The sequence below is a fragment of the Cucurbita moschata genome, unplaced genomic scaffold (genome assembly GCF_002738365.1).
Source record: "Cucurbita moschata cultivar Rifu unplaced genomic scaffold, Cmos_1.0 Cmo_Scf00012, whole genome shotgun sequence".
In the NCBI taxonomy this organism is placed as follows: domain Eukaryota; kingdom Viridiplantae; phylum Streptophyta; class Magnoliopsida; order Cucurbitales; family Cucurbitaceae; genus Cucurbita; species Cucurbita moschata.
Window position 1 is genome coordinate 5,045,531 of NW_019268528.1, and position 19,002 is coordinate 5,064,532.

Below are 19,002 nucleotides of genomic sequence, written 5' to 3' on the forward strand. Positions count from 1 at the left end.
TGTGACATCATTGCTATAGACTTTTGTATCTTAAAAATTGCTGGAGCTTCTTTTGTGAGAATTGATCGTGAAGATCAACCCACACTTGATGAGCTGTCTTGGCGTGAATAATACCCTCAGCGATATCTAATTCAACTGAATGAGTTAACCAGGATGTTATCATACTGTTGCACCAGGATGTTATCATACTGTTGCACCGATTCCATGGTTCAAATTCGATTGAATTTGTATCTTGAGACGATTCTTCCATTGTGGCATCAATGAAGCCAATTTTCTTTTTGGCAATAAGAGCATGCATAATTGATTAGGATTGATAATTTGTTCTATTTAATTAGATTGGAACAAGTGAATATACTGGCTGATCAAGTAAATGATTTTCAGATAAGGGGAAAACCATAGCGTTCCCGAATTAAGATTAATTACGTGTTTAAAACTTTAGAACGCTTGGCACACATTTTTATATATTTTAAATTATAAAATTTTAGTGTTAAGTGGCACTCAATAAATGGTTAAATCATTACATTAATGTATTTTAAATCTATATTGAGAGTTGAGCGCATGTTCCATCACTCCCAATTTTGAGCCCTTTCATCCACAATCATATCTAAATATCTCATAATATCATCTGAACCCTATCCATCCACAATTTTCAAATTTTTATCTACTACTGCAATGGTTTACTGGAAGCTTGAAATCCCCCAAAAATGGCGACTCCAATGGCGTTAGCTTCTTCATCCTCTAATTTCCTTTCCCTTCCGCGCACTGCAACGCACCTTTCGTTCTCGCCAAAGTCGCCGGTGCTCTATCCCAAGCCATGCTTCTCTATATCTTCCCTCGCCTCTCCGGATTTAGACCCATCGTTGCCCTCAAACGTTCACACCTTCTGGCAATGGCTTCGCCAGGAAGGCATGGTCTCCTCCAAGACTCACGTGAAGCCGGCAATTTTCCCTCAAGGCCTCGGACTGGCTACCACCAAAGACCTATCCAAGAACCAGGTCGTTTTGGAGGTTCCCAAACGATTCTGGATAAATCCTGACGCGGTTACTCATTCCGAGATTGGAAATGCGTGCAGTGGATTGAAGCCATGGGTTTCTGTTGCTCTGTTTCTGATTAGAGAAAATTTGAAGGACGACTCGCGTTGGCGACGGTACCTCGATATTCTCCCGCCACAAACGGATTCGACTGTGTTTTGGTGTGTTTGGCTTAGTTCTTACTGTTTAATCTGCTCCTCGTTTAATGTGTTTACATAATTGTGGAGTTGAAGGCGGATGTTTCAGTGCAGGTCTGAAGAGGAGCTTGCAGAGCTCCAAGGTTCGCGTCTCTTATATTTTTTAATTTTGGTTTACCATGCTTTCCCAATCCAAATTGGCTGATGCTAGCACACAAATGTTGGATTTATTAGGGTTTTTAGAAGGAGAAATGTGTTCATTCTTTTGAAAATATATTAGGGTTTTTAGGAAGGAGAAATGCGCCTCTGGTCTCTAGATCAGTATGGTGCTTTCATCTTGAAGAGGAGTCTTTCTGGTTCTCTATAAATATCAGTAAATAATCGATTACAACATTAGTTCTTCATGAACTTTTCAGGAACCCAACTTCTGAGTACGACTTTGAATGTAAAAGAATATGTTAAGAGCGAATTTTTTAAGGTTGAAGAACAGATATTGCGCCGCCACAACGATCTATTTCCTTCTCCAGTTACACTGGATGACTTCTTTTGGGCTTTTGGGATACTCAGATCAAGGGCATTTTCACGACTCAGAGGCCAAAACCTTGTTTTGATTCCTTTTGCTGACTTGGTTAGATCTCAAACTCTTACTTGTCTGCTGTTCTAAATGTTTTTTTTTTTAAATTAGATTTCTCTTTCCTATATTTTACAAGAACACCCTAACTCAATGATTTCTTATCTGCTGCACGAATTAATCTATCTTTTAGTTAGATTTTAACTCCCCTCAAACACAATTCATAATTAATCAGGTCAACCATAGCGTTAGCGTAACCTCAGAAGAACATGCATGCGAGGTTAAGGCACCGGCAGGCCTCTTCTCATGGGATGTCCTATTCTCTCTCCGGTCCCCAACTTCTGTTAAGGCTGGCGAGCAGGTGAAGTACTAATTTCTACGTTCATGTACCTGGCTGACATGACTGGTAGTTGGAGTTTTCTCTTCTTGAAGGTTTTATTCTAAAACTAGAATTTATTTACAGTATAGATAAGTTACTTAGATAATTTCAATATGATCTTTTCAGGAGTAAAATGGTCCTTCATTATCATTGTTGCTATCACTGAATCAACACTTACCCAAAATCCCAGAAATCAAGTGTATAAGTTGTTTGCAGTTGAGCTAGAAAATGAGTCAAAGAAGTTCCATATACATTAATTGTTGCACTCCAAAATATATATATATATATATATATATATATATATATATATATATATTGAACATTTGACTGTATGTTCAACAGGTTTTTATCCAATATGACTTAAAAAAGAGCAATGCGGAGTTAGCTCTTGACTATGGGTTCATAGAGCCAAAATCCGACCGCAATGCATATACACTGACATTTGAGATTCCAGAGTCAGACCCTTTCTTTGATGACAAGCTAGATATTGCTGAGACAAATGGCCTTGGTGAGACTGCTTATTTTGACATTGTTTTGGAGCGTCCTTTTCCACCTGCAATGCTTCCATTCCTGCGGCTGCTAGCGCTTGGAGGCACAGATGCATACCTTTTGGAATCTCTGTTTAGAAACTCAATATGGGGTAATCTTGAAATGCCTGTTAGTCGAGCAAATGAAGAGATTGTATGTCAAATGGTCAGAAATGTCTGTGAGGCTGCTCTTTCTGCCTACCATACCACCATAGAAGAGGTAAACCATCAAAACTTCATTCATCTAATACCCATTTATCATAATTTACCCATTGCAATATGTGATCTCACCCCCATTTTTTTTTCCCCTTCAATTGTTCTCACATTGCAATTAGCATATAGATCATAGGTTCAAAGATGAACTGATTGAACATGTCAGAGTATAGAACTCATTTGGTCCTTTCAATTTAGAATCCTTCTCTAGTTGTGTCCTTGTAACGAAAATCTATGTTTAACATGCATGTTTTATAAAAGAACTGTCAGAAAACCATGCTGAATTACAATTCTAATTTTTTAAACATTGATAGCGGTCTATAATCCCTAAACTTGAATTTTGAATCGTGATTTTATACCTTTTTTTTTTTTGTCATCAACCGGTTAGCTAAATGATGATGTGACATACCTCTTGGTACTTTGACACAAGCCAAATCAAGTGACAGATATAAATGAGATTTAACACGAGTATGTTGCACATACAAGTTACTACATTATTATGCCCAATTGTATACTTTAATTATCATATCATGTCAAATCAACCAATATTGTCCAATGAGGCATGTCATGTCACAAATTAGTTACCGGTGCTACCAACAAAAAGTATATAGAAACACATTAAATTTTTTTTGATGTTAATGGTCTATAAATCGACACGATTCAAAGTTCAAAGACTAGATTTACGTATATTGTGGCTTAGCTGATGAAACAAAGAAATAAAAACACCATTGCTTATTCTAACCTCATTTGACAACGACAATGAATTGCAGGATGAGAAGCTCAAAGAAGAAAATCTTGATTCAAGGTTGAGGATTGCTGTTGGAATAAGAGAAGGGGAGAAAAGGGTTCTGCAGCAATTAATCAAAATTTTCCATGACAGAGAACTGGAATTAGATCAATTGGAATATTACCAAGATAGGAGGCTAAAGGATTTTGGGCTATGTGGGGAGCAAAGTGAAATCATCTTTTGGGAGTCCAAATAGGAGGAGAATTCATGCCTTGGCAGGTATGAAAGTAGGATAGGTCATTCATTTTGTGTCTGAATTTTACTTAACTAGCTTATATTAATATTAGGTGTTGGAATATCCTTTATTGGATTCAAATAAATGCCTTAACCTTTAGAAATATTTAGCGGTTTAGATCATTCGACAACCATAATTTCAAAAATGTCCAACATTTGAACATTTTCATAATTAGATTTCATCTCATATTTCGTATCATTATACCCTTAGTGTTGTGTGCGTCTTCTCATTCAATGCAAATTGATTTTATTAATTCTTTTTCATGTGTACTTTCATATAATTTGTAATAGTTAATGACTCATTTTGGGAAAATGCCTTTGATGCGAAAACATTCATTCCTATAGATTGATATATATTTAAACACCATCGTTCTCGATAAAGATCGCAATGTTTTAAATGTTCTAACTGGATCTATTACACGATCTAAGGCCAAGAAAACATTCATTCCTCATCTACAAAATTGGATAGGCTTGGTTCAACCACTATTTCATGTGTTACAAGCTGATTGGATTGAAGAAAGACTATTTGGATTGAAGAAAGACTATTTGGATTGAAGAAAGACTATTTGGAGTTTAAGAAGTGAATATTTGTTACATGTGTTACAAGCTGATTTGAAGAAAGACTATTTGGAGCTTCAGAAGTGAATATTTGCTTCATGTGTTACAAGTTGATTTGATTGAGGAAGGATCATTTGGAGCGAATATTTGTTTCATGTGTTACAAGCTGATTAAGTGAATATTTGCACGGTTGAAATAGCAGATAAAGTTGTTATAAATTGTATTATTGGATAAAGTTTTATAAATTGCACTTGATTGATACTTCATGTGTTACAAGTTGATTCGATTGAGGATGATTTTGTGTTATTGGATAAAGTTTTATAAATTGCACCTGATTGATGCTTCATGTGTTACAAGTTGATTCGATTGAGGAAGAATCATTTAGAGCGAATATTTGGTTCATGTGTTACAAGCTAATTCGATTGAGGAAGGAATATTTGGAGAGCTAATTCGATTGAGAAGGAATATTTGGAGCTATATTTGCATAGTCAAAGTAGGGATAAAGTTGTTAAGTGAATTCAATTGAGGGAGAATCATTTAGAGTGGATATTTGGTTCATGTGTTACAAGGTAATTAAGGAATATTTGAAGCTATATTTGCAGAGTCAAAGTAGGGATAAAGTTGTTAGGTGAATATTTGCACGTCCAAATAGGGATAAAGTTGTTATAAATTGCAAAAACTTTATTTATTAGTTTTAATTTCATAATTATTGTAATGGAAAAAAGGATGTTATTTTTAATTTTATAATTGTTGGAATGGACAAAAGGTTGTAATGGATAAAAAAGTGAGAACATAGTCTTTCTTCAAATGATACCCACAAATTATCGGGTAAAAAGTAGATTTTAGATGAATGAAATTGAGATGTCAAATTGAGATTTTTATCGTTAGAAATTTTTTGAGCATCCTCTTTGCCTTTGCCATTTATAAGTTTCAATCAATTCTTGAAATAGATTGCATCCGAGACATTCAATCCAGTCAAGTTTGATTGTGGGGTGACTTAATTTATAACAAGGTTACCTTCCATCCTTGATTGAGTTGGATGGGGAGGAATTCAATTTAGAATAAGATTCCAAATTTTGATTCTAAATTTTTAATGTTAATATATAATCGAATTCTAGCCTTATCTCTTAGTTAGTTTTTTTTATTTAACAAAGTTAGTTTTTTTTTTATTTAACAAAGTTTGAATGGTTAGACTGAGGATTAAGGTTATATATCATTTTCTCTCCCGACAAATTAAGAAATAGATGCACACACAATCTTTATTATTATTATTATTATTATTTTAACAAAAGCATGATTATTATAATGGATACTTAAATTTAGGTATTTAGATAAAAATTTAAGCACAGGAGTGTGATTTAATTCATACAATTTCTGATTATTACGTGAAGAGAAAATAAATAAATAAATAAATATATTGGGAAAATAAAATATAAAAATAGAAAAGTGATTTAAAAAGATGCTTGGTTGGCGGAAGGTTTGTTTTGGCGCGAAGTTGAGAGTGGAGATCCGTTTCCAACGGACTCTGTGTTCTTCAAACCCTTTCTCTCTCTCTCTCTCTCTCTCTTCTCTTCCTTCTTCTCTTCCTTCTTCTCCTTAATTCTTCCCTTCCACTTTCTGAAGAACACCGCGTTCTCCAGACTGAGGAATCTGAGTTCCCACAGGGAACGACGATTCCTCATTTATGCCCAACCATCGCTCATCTATTTCCCCAGGCATGTCTCTCTCACTCCCATTGCTACATTTCTGTATTTTCTGTTTTTTAAGCTTCAATTTGGTATTTCTGATCTCGCTGATACGCCAATGTAACAACATCAAATCCTCTTTCAGGGACCTGCTGATTGTTGCGAGTTAATTTTCCGAAGCCATTGTTTCGGCGAAGGGTAACTCCTCTTCATTCCTTGTGGATATGAAAATCTATTTCCCCTAATTTGCTCATCACATTGCCTGATTTTACTTTTTATTTCGTTTTATGTCTATATGGAGAATGTAGAATAGGATGCCTCAAGGAATTATAGTTAGGTCTTAAGTTCTATGAAGGAGATCTGTTTTTTTTATGCATCGGCAGCTGATTTAGCTTTTCTGATGATGCTAATAATATTCCAAATTGGAGCTGTCTTCTTGTGATTGATTCTGCTGTTATGCACCACCACGTAATGGTAATACATACAAATTTGACGTTATTATAGGTCTCTTCTTTGTGGAGTGTGGAGTGCGCATTTAGTGTTGTGCTGCTCTTTTTAAGCACCCTAGAGGTTTAGGATTTCAAATCTAACACAATGGGTGGCTGCACCTCAAAACTAAGACGGAGTCTCAAAGCATATAGGAAGTACTCTTCACGATTTGGAAAACGACGCAGTAATATTTCAGCTATCAAAGGAATCGGCGATTCACGAATCCATGCAAGAGATTTTACAGTCAGTGATTTTGTTCATCTCGATCTTGAGAAGGGAGTTCCGACAAACCGTGCAAGGCCTAAGGTTTCTAACATGACATTCCTTCTTAAGCAGCTGCAGTTGAGCCAGGGTCAAATTGATGCAAATGGTATCTTTCTTCCGCTCTCAATCCTTGAATCATACTATTGCACTTGACACCTTAATACACAATGGATATTGCACAATGAATTTGGAAGAACATTGTAATGTATTGTTTTGCTTCGCACTTGCCTCATGACATAAATCCTAATAGATAAGACTCTTTGTCATACATGAATATTCATGATTGTGTCTGCTAGTTCATGCGTTCAACCAGTCATGAGCTTGAATAAAGCTCATATATCTAAAATTATGTCTAGATTAATTTCTGAGCGAAGCCCTTTTATTTTACTCACTCAGCTGCCACCATGTTGGAAGATTTAGATGGAAAATAAGATTTCTACTTTGGTTAAGATGGATATATCTCATCTGAACCGTGAATTTTGAAATTGTGCCATCTGTAGGAGTGTGCCAAGATGAACCATGGTTTGACTCGGCTAGTATTTTGGACTCTGAGGATGATGAGGAGGATTTCAGCAGTGTTCTTGGAGGTAAGTCTAAACTTCTTTCTCCACAGCCAACAACTTCTTCCACATTTCATTCACAAAAATTGTTACCTTGTGTTTTGAGATGGCAGATTGTTTTCCTTCAATTGGAAATGGCCCAAATGCTCAATTGCTTCAGTACGAAAGAACATCGTGCTTCATTGACACTGGATGTATGTATGAAGCCTATGAAAGTTATCTTAAAATTGATGGAGGTGCACAGAACTTTGAATATACGAGTCAGGAGTTCAATATGAATACTTGTCTGCCATGTTTGCCTTCTCCGGTTAGTTGCAATGAGAAGAATCATTCTTCTAGTCCCCAACCGGAAAATAGAAAGAAGTCAGCAGTTATCATGCTTTCTGTTAAGAGAAAATCTGTCGACGGATACGAAAGAACTGAGTTCTGTACGTAAACAAGCTAGCTCTGGTTTTATGTTAATTAACCATGTTTTTGAATTACTTATGTATTGATTGCTCCGGTTTTATAGAAGTATATTTTTTGATCCACAGATACGTCAGAGAAAATTATATACCGTCCAAGAGCAGGACTTCAAATTCCATGCGCAAAGGGAGACAAGTTAACTCCATCGTCCTGGTCCCCTATTTCACCTTCTGTATTTAAGCTTCGCGGAGAAAATTACTTCAAGTATGTTATTTTCACGTCCTATAATTCCATATTGTGTACATCTAGGGGCTTTTGATTTATAAATGCCTAACTGTGCTGCAACTTTGTACACCTATTGTGTAGAGACAAACAGAAATACCCTGCTCCAAACTTCAGCCCATATGTACCAATTGGAGTCGACTTGTTTCTCTGCCCCCAGAAGATAAATCACATTGCTCAGCATCTTGAACTTCCGCATGTGAAAGCACATGGAAAGCTACCATCTATTTTAATTATTAACATACAGGTCCTTTGATTTTCACTTTTTTCTATTCAATGAGCTTTCCAATAGCAAGAATTTTGTGCACCATTGCCAAAATGGAAAAGAAATATGATAATCTCATCTGGCTTTACTCTGAAGAATCATTGGCATTTATTATTTTCTGAATGTTACAAACTGCACCTGAACTTTCTTAACTAATCTCGTTTTGTTGTTTCGGTTTTAGCTGCCTACCTATCCAGCTTCGATGTTCGCTGGTGATTACAACGGTGAAGGGATGAGCCTTGTACTGTATTTTAAACTGTCTGACAATTTTGACGAAGAGATATCTCCTCATTTTCAAGACTGCGTCAAGGTTCCTTTTCCACCACTTCAATCAAGTTTTATATATAGTTTGGATAATCGAAAATATTTGATCTACCTAGGAAAATTGTCGAAAAACGAAAATGAATTTGATACTTCATATTTGCATCCTCCTTTCTGTTAGATTACTTGCACTGATAGTTCTAATAAGAACAAAAAGATCTAAAGCTGATTTTCTTCATCAGAGGCTGATTGAAGATGAAATGGAAAAAGTCAAAGGATTCACAAGGGAATCCTTGGTTCCTTTCAGAGAAAGGTTGAAAATAGTGGGTGGGTTGGTTAATCCTGAAGATCTCCAGCTAAGTGCTACTGAAAGAAAGCTAGTTAGTTCTTATAACGAAAAGCCAGTGCTTTCACGACCTCAACACAACTTTTTCAGGGTAAAATGATTTCTATTTCTTGAGTTCATTGTGATAATACTATAGAGATTTAGGCCTCTTGATGGCTGACTTTTGCATTATGGTTATTTCAGGGACAAAATTATTTTGAAATTGATTTGGACATACATAGGTTCAGCTATATATCAAGGAAAGGTCTTGAATCATTTCGAGATCGCTTGAAGCATGGGATAATTGACATTGGGTTAACAATCGAGGTACTTGAATTACATTCAAACTGGTAATTGTGTTTTTGATGCGCACTTGCTGGAGGGCGTTATAGGTTTCACAAGTTTCATTTACTGAAATGCTGGAATATGCTTCTTCTACATAGTTCTTCTCATTAATAATGTTAAGGAGATTAAATAAACAGAATAGTGTTAAATTTGCGTAATGGTTGGGTTTTGGCAGGCGCAAAAGCCTGAAGAACTGCCTGAGAAAATGATGTGCTGTTTGCGGTTGAATAAGATTGATTTTGTAAACCATGGGCAGATACCTACAATTTCGAGTGTAGGTGAAAATTGAGTCATGGGAGAATGATGGGGAGGCCAGCATTTGTGTCCAAGGAGATTGATTGTATATGTTACCATTCTTTCTTTCGCAACGCCACTCAAATTGTCAACAAAGTCTTTGTGTTTCTTATGGGTGGGGGATGTAAGTGATATCCACAAAACTGCTGCTGGTAAGATTTTATAACAAAATTATAAATTTTTATATGGTCGGATTTTGCAGGAGTAAATTAGTGTTCCAACTTTCCTGTAGTATATTTAATAAATTAACATCAAGAGCTTTTACTTGATGATGTTTTTTCTTTTTTTTTTTTTTTTTTTTTTTTAAAATCTCCATCCCATTATAAGTTAAATAATAAATTTAGTCCCTCGACTCTAAGATCGGGGGATAATTAAATAGAGGTCGCAGAGAAAGAAGAATTCGAGAAATTCGGGGGTGATTAAAAAGAAATGGAACATGTTTTAAAGATAAGGGAAGGTGTTTGGTTTGAAGGAGGAGGTATCAAACATATTTGAATGAAGTACTTCAATGGTAAGATCCAAATCCACCTTCATGACTTTAAGGAACAGTTTGACAAGCTGGTGTTTGAGAATTATGACGATGTAGTGAAAGGGTCACTGGTCCGTTATACCATGCTTCTAATGAACAATTTTTTTTTCATAAATAATCTTGAACTTAAAAAGAAAAAAAAAAATCTTTATAGTTTGGATTTAGATAAAACGGTTAATTTCTTTCAAAAATATATTTGAACTTTGTTTTATTAATACCCTAAACATTTTTTAAAAAGTCAAAAAAAAAATTCTTCAAACTTTTTTTTAGAGTTCAAAAATACTTTTAATTTTGTTTTAAAAAAATATATAATTATCGTTAGTATATGAACAAATCCATCAATACCACGTTTAAAAAATGCTCATGCACTCTCAAAATTAACATTAACACCCAACTCTTTCAGAATTAACATTATTAACATTAAAATTTTAGGAAAAAAAAAATCTAAATTTATTATTAACATTAATACCCAACACTTTCAAAATTAACATTAATACTCTTAAAATTTCAGGAAAAAAAATCAAAATTGATCATGTCACGCTTGATATGGATTATCTTGACATTAATACCATCTTCTCTTCTACATTATCTTGACGGCCTCTGATAAGGAATCACCCTCTAAAAATTATCTGATCAAATATTTTATGATAAGAACATTTTTTTTAGATTTGATGTCAAACTGAATGATTTTAAACATACAACCAGTTGCAAAGAAATTTAGTTATTGACTAAAGAAAAACACAAATGCTTTTTTAGTATATTTTTCAAGTCTCTTTTCCAAACATAACATACATGATTTTATATAGACTCAAAATGAAAACCGAAAACCATTAACCTCGGAGGGTTTCAAGAGTTAGTAACCTTTCATACTTTATGCATACGTTATACCATAATTAGCCACTATGTAGATGTAACTTTAAAATATATTAAAGAAACAACTCTAAATTATCATCCATCCAAAAATTATAACCAAATAAAGAATAAATGAAGTATGATTCTTTTTTTGTAATGTAACATGAATTGTAATATTTTGTGATATTTTCAACCATATTTTCTTCCCATCTTTTTTTTGAAGTTTATGGCAATTAACACAGGTGGAAACTTATTTGGTGCTGATTGGAACACGTGTCAAGCAACGAGAAGGGTTGTGCATCACGCATTGGAATGAGCTACGTGTCTGTAGATGAGAGGAGATGCATGTCAGGGATCAAAAAGTGACACATGTCAACCATCGGCTAGGACAAGCGTTGCGCCGTTAAAGGAAGGTCGAACCAACCTGACCGATTGGCCTGCATCCGCCTCGTGACGCAACTGCTTGCGTTTAACCCATACTATGACCTATGCTCATTGAATCGACCTAACCTTACATGGAAACGCTAGTGAGCGCACACCATGTGTCGCGCTGTGAGCGCATTTGCTCCGCCCTTAGCCACATCTATACGGTTTTAAGTGCATGGAGGTGCGTGGTTGCTCGTGGTGAACTCTTTTTTATCCGATTTGAGCTTTGTTGGACTGTTTTTCACTCATATTTTGATACTAACCTTATTATATTTTAAATTAAGGTCTATCAAGAGTTTCTGACAAACGAAACCCTTCGTGATAATTATTGCCAACTTTGAAGAATAAGGAGAGAGGAAGGTAAATCTGAGATCCCTGAAAATCATGTAATGGCAGTTGGAGGTGCAGCTATCGCATGGGTGGATTAGGCTAAGCAGACGAAACAAAAATTACTGAATTTCTGAATTTCTGAATTAGGCAAGGGCTCTCCTCAGCGCTTTCAGCCTTCATCTATGTTCCTTGCTAAGTTCTTCTAACCTTTATCCAACGGATTGCACTTGATTTCATCAATATTATTAGTTCACGATTAAAAGGTGAGTTGAAAATGATCATGCATAAATTTTTCATTCTGGACAATTAGGGGCTCACCAACTCACATTTAATCGTGAACTAATAATATTGAGATCCTGTCATGACTCGGTTTTAGAGGTTTTGAAACTTGGTCTATGACTAAGAAGACAAAGACTAAAAACAAATAAAATAAAAGGTAAAATAAAATAAAAGATAAAAATTACGATAAAATTTAAATCAAAATAAAACCACATTTAATCGTGAACTAATAATATTGAGATCCTGCCATGACTCGGTTTTAGAGGTTTTGAAACTTGGTCTATGACTAAGAAGACAAAGACTAAAAACAAATAAAATAAAAGATAAAAATTACGATAAAATTTAAATCAAAATAAAACCAAAAGGAGAGATAAAAATACGAATAAAATTTAAATGAAAAAAAACTAAAAACAACACCACAATTAAATACAAAATGAATCTCTGGTCATTGTTGTCCAAATTTATTCCAAATGAGAAAATTGGTTCACGATACCATTACAAATCGAAATACAAATTATACCAAATATAAAAATGGATTGACGCTCCAGAACGACCCACTTTGTGACCGCACAGCTCTCAAACACTCTACCTTGACTTGTAACTTGCGAACGCCGGAAAAAGGAGAAAAATGGTGAGTATAAAAAATATTCAATAAGCAACCTGCTTGTAGACTCTTATCGCATCTTTAATCTAGTAAGTATCATGGGCTTCTCTCTTGGCTCTAAGAAGTTTAAGCCTAGTATCTATTGTTACCTGAGTATCTGGAGTGCCTCGAAGTTCCAAGCATTTCTTTGATCTGAATCTTACAGGTCTGTATAGGTTCTATAACATTTTTGTTCATTGACTTAAGGAAAGCTTGCCTTCCTTACGCAATGGATGATCGGTGACCTGGGTTGAGACGCTACCTCATAAAGTTCAGATGAGACGATATAGTGTTTTCTAGTTTTTACATCACCCATGGAAGGTTAGCTAGTGAACCCTTCTACATGATCATAAAGTCACCTAAGTTTGGGAGATGCGATCCCTCGTGTGTCGCCAACCACTAGGTTTACCTGCGTGGTTCCACACCCCCTCTGAGGGACGGGTCTACATCACAGTGGCCATGTTTCGAAGACCCCTATGAATTTCCACAAGGTCAACGGTTCAATTGCCAGAGTGAATGAAGTGGAGAATTTGATCAGCGTTCATACTACTTATAGACTGGAGAGCCATTTTAGTCATCTTGGATGCGGTGGAGCTCTATAAGATTCTTAGGGGCGTCTAAGTAGTTTAAATCTCATCTCTCGTTTCTAAGACGTTTGGAGTTACTTCTCGAGGCTAAACCAATCTTTGGGAACACGCAAGTCTATATCTTTGATCATTGGTCACACGTCTAGGGTGCAAGGTCTATTGAAAATGTATTGACTCAAGTCAATGTGTAAACCACTTTAGCTATAACACCCTAGTCTAAACTTGATTAATTCATGCATTCTTGTTAGGGACCTATCAATCACCTAAAGCACGAGTATCACCTTGGTCATTTCTAGGAGTTGTGGAGGTTTACGCGGACTTTCGACTCCAGGCTACTAATGGTGTTAATATAACACATGCGGAAACAATTTGGAACTTAGACACTCTAAATACATCAATTATAGTAAATTAGCTAGCATGTTCATAATCATTAAAACTCAAGGAGTTAGAGTACTAACCTTTTGTAGTTCAAATTTCTTTTTCCTCACGAACTGATTTCGAACTATCACTAATGTCTTCCCTACTATTCTCTGGCCTTAGAACAGGATCGTGGAATCAAATGAGTGACTAAACTTGGAAGAGATTTAGTATATGTGAAAAGAGAGTTTGTGAGGGATTTTCTCAAAGTTTTTCCAATGAGACTTTCCATGTACATTGATCACTCTATAGTCATATTTGCATGTTCATGCAAATTTGAGATTACCAAATTTTGACACTCAAAATTCTATTCAAATTTGTGGGATAATGTGGCAAACATGCAACTTTGGTTAAATCATATATTGACATTCAATATTCCACTAACTCAAACATGGATTTTTCCATTGAGCGAAAGTCAATGTTTTGACTTTCTCTATTTTAATTCAACAATTAGTTTAAATAATTAATTTCAAATCAAAATAATATTAAATGATTAATTAAACAATTTAATTAATATTAAATCAAATGTCAATCCCAATCAATTCGCGCACATATTGATTATGAATCTCTATTCATAATTAAAATATTTAAATCTTATTTAAATATCTTCAATTTTCTCTTTTTGTTTAATTCGTAATTAAAACAAAATGCGGTTAAATATATTATATATATTGATAACTCTTTAAAGGTAGAGTCATCTCAAGTCTTTTTGTATTTAATATGGCACTCTTATTCACCATTTTCTCACTATTTACCCCATTTATTCTACTTAGTGAGCATGAAATCGTTCATTGCAGTCCAACATGAAAAAAAATATGATTTGGCATAAATCGATTGTACATTTAATTGAGTTATGTGATAAAATTTTAGACATTTATGCTGAACCATGAGGGAGTAGCAAATCTGGAAATAAATGGGGATGACATGGAAATTTTAAATCCACATCAACAGTACAAGTGGGTCATTGATTACCCAACGAGGAACATCTTATGTGGACAACTTATTCCTTTTCAACCCTAAAGGGAAACTCATCCTCAATATAAAAGGAAAAGAAAGACCAAGAAGAGGGGAGCTACACTTTGGGGAGAAAAATCGAATTACACAGCAGTAGCCTCTGGTGTAGTGAACTGGTGTGAAACCAGAGAAGAAGAAGAAAACCCTAATCCAGCAGCTGTTGACAGCAGAAGGAAAAGGAGACCAACGAGGATTGATTAGGGCAAAGAGGTGGACGTGAGAGCTCAAGAGAAGGGAACTTCCATTGACGAACGGCAACAAACCGGGATAACTCTCTGTTTCCTTATCCTCTTTCCTTATTCCATCAATTTTACATGATGAAGATGCGGATTCCTCTGTTTAATTTAGTTTGTATGGAGAGCTAAACTTAATAGGGGAGGCGAGAAAGTTTTATATAGTTTAAGTATGTTGACGGTATGATTCTAGTTTATTAAAGAGTTGTTGTTAATGATTTACATGTATGTTTAATTAGCTACTTTACATACATAGTTGTTCTCTTATTTGGGAGAAGAGAGGGAGCAATAAAATCCTCTTTAATACTCTAGTTCCATAGCAAGGAGACTTGAAGGGTAATAGAAGGGTTAGGAATAATTCTTCTCCTAGAGCATTGTTCATAGAAATTACAACGATTATGAAAATAATCACCATTCATGACCCTCGGAAGTGGGTTTGAGAATCTATTAAAAGGAACTAAAATCTACCCCAAAACTCAACAACTATCTATTTAATCTCTCTTAGCCGAACCTTCCTCATTATAATTGATTTTCTCATTATTTTCTGTTTTTCGACCGCGGTGGCACTATGTTTTAGTTTTGTTTAAGTAGTTAAAATCACCAACACCCATTTGAATGTTACCCAAAAACTCACTTATATTTCAGCGATAAAATTAACCAAAAAGAAAGATTCCCTGTGGAATCGATAATTTACTTATTACTTGCTACTTGTGATAGTGTATACTTGCACTTATTCTTGTGAATTTTACATCATTTTATTATATACATCCACAAACGATCATATATTTAGCGCATATTTCCTAATTTCAATTTGAACACTTTGAACTCACTCATCACACTGTTCTAAGGTTTAGTCCGATATGAGCTAGTAGGGGGACCTAATGGACCTACAAATCATGGGGTCCAACGATCCGAGATTAACCGGCTAAACTCATTAACCTTGTTAACCAACATTCGTTAACTAGTAGGACACTCCACTATAGCCTAGTAGTTGCACTCCCCTCACTGTAGATATATTTTTGTCCATTTGATATAACCATGATTAGTAAGTTCATCCTTTACAGGTTGTCCGTAACTAGAGCTGGGTCAATTTACCGTTTTTACCTCTAAAGTTACTTCTTGTTCCTTAAGTCCCACTTATCCTCTAATGAACAATTGGTTTGTGGTCCAACCACCAAACCGATTCAATGAGAGGGTGGACCACTTATTCAAGACCTAGAGTTAGTACTTAAGGGGACAACCTATTTACTATCCCTAAAAAGTGGGTAGGAGCGAATTCTATCTTGCACCCTATGTCCCCAGCTATTCACTCAGTCTTACCCCTGAAATTGGAGGCTTATTGAGTCGGTGAACTCGGGCCACTCTCACCCATGCAAATCTAAGGATAATTTCGAATAAACAGGAGTTCATAGTTAGCTCAGGATTAAGGTCGAGTTACTTAGGTCATCGAATTACAAAATCAGTCTCAACAGTAAACGACATTATATAGTGAGAGTGATTTTCTTCATGGTCTGATCTTATGCAATACTCATTGCATAGGACGCCCCCACTCACATGTCTTCACATGTACAATTTAGTGATCACAGTGCCCCCAAGATAAGGTACTCAGCCTTATCCATGTAGTATAGATCATTTTGACTATATACTTGAACTTGATCCACTCTTATGTCTCTGCACATATCGTTCAAGTAATCATATTAGAGCCAGAGTGTTCTTAGTTTATTGGATTTAGATTAATGATCGTAAAATTTACTTTATTCAATAACAATTATTACTAAATAAACATCAATAATAACTTTATTGAAAATAGAATATGTTTCTGTTTACAAACTATGAGTTTTATGACATAAAACCCAACATATACTCTATTCAAACTCCTTGAGTCTTTCTTAGTCTGGGAGCATTAAGAGTCTAGACCCTTTGACCGCCACTTATGATCCTAAGGTGCTCAATCTAATGAAGGCGTCTTGTCCTAGGTCATCGTCTAGCTAACCTACTCTAGCATGCTAATCTAGCTCAGTGCAGATAAACAAACTCTACAAGGAGAACACACAATCAATCACCTTGAATCGATATACTATATCATGCATACATACAAACTTAATGGGGAGATAACATCCATCAATCACCCGGAGCGCAAAACACAATATCTCATCCTCCATTCTAACACAGGAGAAAACATATAGAACAACATACATTTTCAAATTTTCGACCTAGAGAGTTATGTCATGCATAATCTCTTCCTAATTCGACAAAAGCATAAAAATCAAAATGCATCTCATAATTTCATTCTAGGGGCATTTTGGTAATTTCCTATAACATACTTGCATACTTATAAAAAAATTCGGTTCTGAGATCCTAAAAGATGCATATTCTAACCACTTAAGGTAAGGAATGCTCACATACTAACACGCCTTAGCGATCCCTACAAGTATTACTTGCCTAAAGTTCGTTTGGTTACTTACTTGAATGTCGCATGCATTCCTGAGCTAGCTTTTCATGTGTTAAGAACTCCAAACCTTCTAAAGTTTCTCTGGTAGGTTCTATATCGAGTGACAATAAGGTTAATATCAAAATTAAGACAAAAAATTGAGAAACGGAGGTCAAGCGAGCAAAACGGGAGGCTCACGCGCCTCATGTGCCATCCATGAGCATTGTAAGATTGCTCACACACGACCTTCATGCGCAAGTACCATGTTCCCGGGAGGAGAAGTCATGCTTTGGTTGTGTCAAGTGTTGCATGCTAATTGGTCATTTCGGGTAATGCATTTGATTTTAAAAGTGCACACTTGTTTCCCTTCAAATTTTCCTATGCTGACACGTTGTGCACACAGAGTCAGGCTAGGTCGAATGCAGAACGGGTTAGATGTGGACACAAATCTCAGATTGGGTAAAATTATTTGGGTCAACCATAGGTGTTACGAGTCCCCCATTTTGATGTGTGTCCTTGCTGATAAGCGCCAACAATGCTGGATTTTACAAAGCTAGAGGTCCTTCTAGAATCCTTGCAAACGTTCACAAAGAAAGCTAACTTAACGAATTGATTCTAACAAAGATCTGGTTAGAAGATGAATGACTCTTAGATCGAACTTGAAATCTATGATGGTCACTTTTAGATTCCCAGACGACTCACTCCAGAATTAGCTTGATCAAAACTAATTCAATGAATCGGTTTAAACATCAAACCTAAAGCAAGGTTTGAAAAAAGAATAACACCAAAAAGGTATCAAGAAAATACAAAGGTTTTGTTTGTATTTAACCATGATGATCAAGCATGAATAGTATATTACATGCTTTTAAATAGGCCAAAAAGATAACCCAAACATAATAAAGTTCATCTATCAACTACAAACTACAAACTACAACTACCAATAAAAACTAGTAAATACAAATTGAAGAAAATAAGGCATACATAAATTGTCTTAATTGGTAGTTCAACTACCAAATGCAAAGTCTTCTAATCACTTTCCAATGCCAGTCACTCCATTATTTTCTTGATTTGATATGCTAATGCTATAAAGATTTTTGGGCTCAAAAGTCTTTGTTTCAATTTGTACCTTAGCTAGCCTTTGAAGATGGAATGTATAGGCCTCTTGAATCTTCTTAACCTTACTTCTTGTAATTGGTCCTTCGGGTACATGCAAAGGGTCAGTAGTTGAATTCATATCCTCCTCCCTTTCTTTAGAAGGATTTGTCCTCAAATCAAGGTCTTTATTCCCTACCTCAAATGGAGTCAAATCAACTACATTAAAATTAGAACTTACATTGTACTCACCTCTTAGATCTAGCTTGTATGCATTGTCATTGATCAGCTCTAGTACTTGAAAAGAACCATCTCCTCTTGGTTGAAGTTTAGACTTTCTCTCATTTGGAAACCTTTCCTTTCGTAGATGAACCCAAACCCAATCACCTTGTTTAAAAATCAATTTCTTTCTTCCTTGGTTCTTGCCCGTGACTAGTTTTTATTTTTGTTTTCAATTCTTTCTTTTGTCTTTGTGATTTATTTTATTTTATTTATTTATTTATTTATGTATTTGGCTCTTGAAGAAGCAACATCATTAGCAAACATATTAGGTGACA

At 35.3% G+C, this 19,002-nt stretch overlaps 2 protein-coding genes across 3 annotated transcripts; both read left to right on the forward strand.

The window, feature by feature from the left end:
- The first annotated feature begins 597 nt into the window (after positions 1–597).
- On the forward strand, positions 598–4,574 carry LOC111450646 (ribulose-1,5 bisphosphate carboxylase/oxygenase large subunit N-methyltransferase, chloroplastic-like). Of its 2 annotated transcripts, none has more exons than XM_023090873.1 (7): positions 598–1,192; positions 1,283–1,311; positions 1,585–1,796; positions 1,975–2,100; positions 2,461–2,865; positions 3,629–3,864; positions 4,309–4,574. In XM_023090873.1, exons 1-6 carry the CDS (start codon positions 705–707, stop codon positions 3,839–3,841), a joined length of 1,473 nt encoding a protein of 490 aa, XP_022946641.1. In that variant the 5' UTR covers positions 598–704; the 3' UTR covers positions 3,842–3,864; positions 4,309–4,574. The 2 variants fall into 2 exon arrangements, with proteins under 2 accessions (XP_022946641.1, XP_022946640.1); XM_023090872.1 differs by having other exon boundaries at positions 4,349–4,574.
- Positions 4,575–6,268: 1,694 nt separating this feature from the next.
- On the forward strand, positions 6,269–9,821 carry LOC111450645. The gene is made up of 10 exons (XM_023090871.1): positions 6,269–6,320; positions 6,628–6,981; positions 7,376–7,462; positions 7,549–7,863; positions 7,969–8,104; positions 8,207–8,369; positions 8,569–8,697; positions 8,891–9,085; positions 9,178–9,300; positions 9,494–9,821. The coding sequence occupies exons 2-10, from the start codon at positions 6,717–6,719 to the stop codon at positions 9,605–9,607; spliced, it is 1,527 nt and encodes a 508-aa protein (XP_022946639.1). The 5' UTR covers positions 6,269–6,320; positions 6,628–6,716; the 3' UTR covers positions 9,608–9,821.
- Positions 9,822–19,002: the final 9,181 nt, after the last annotated feature.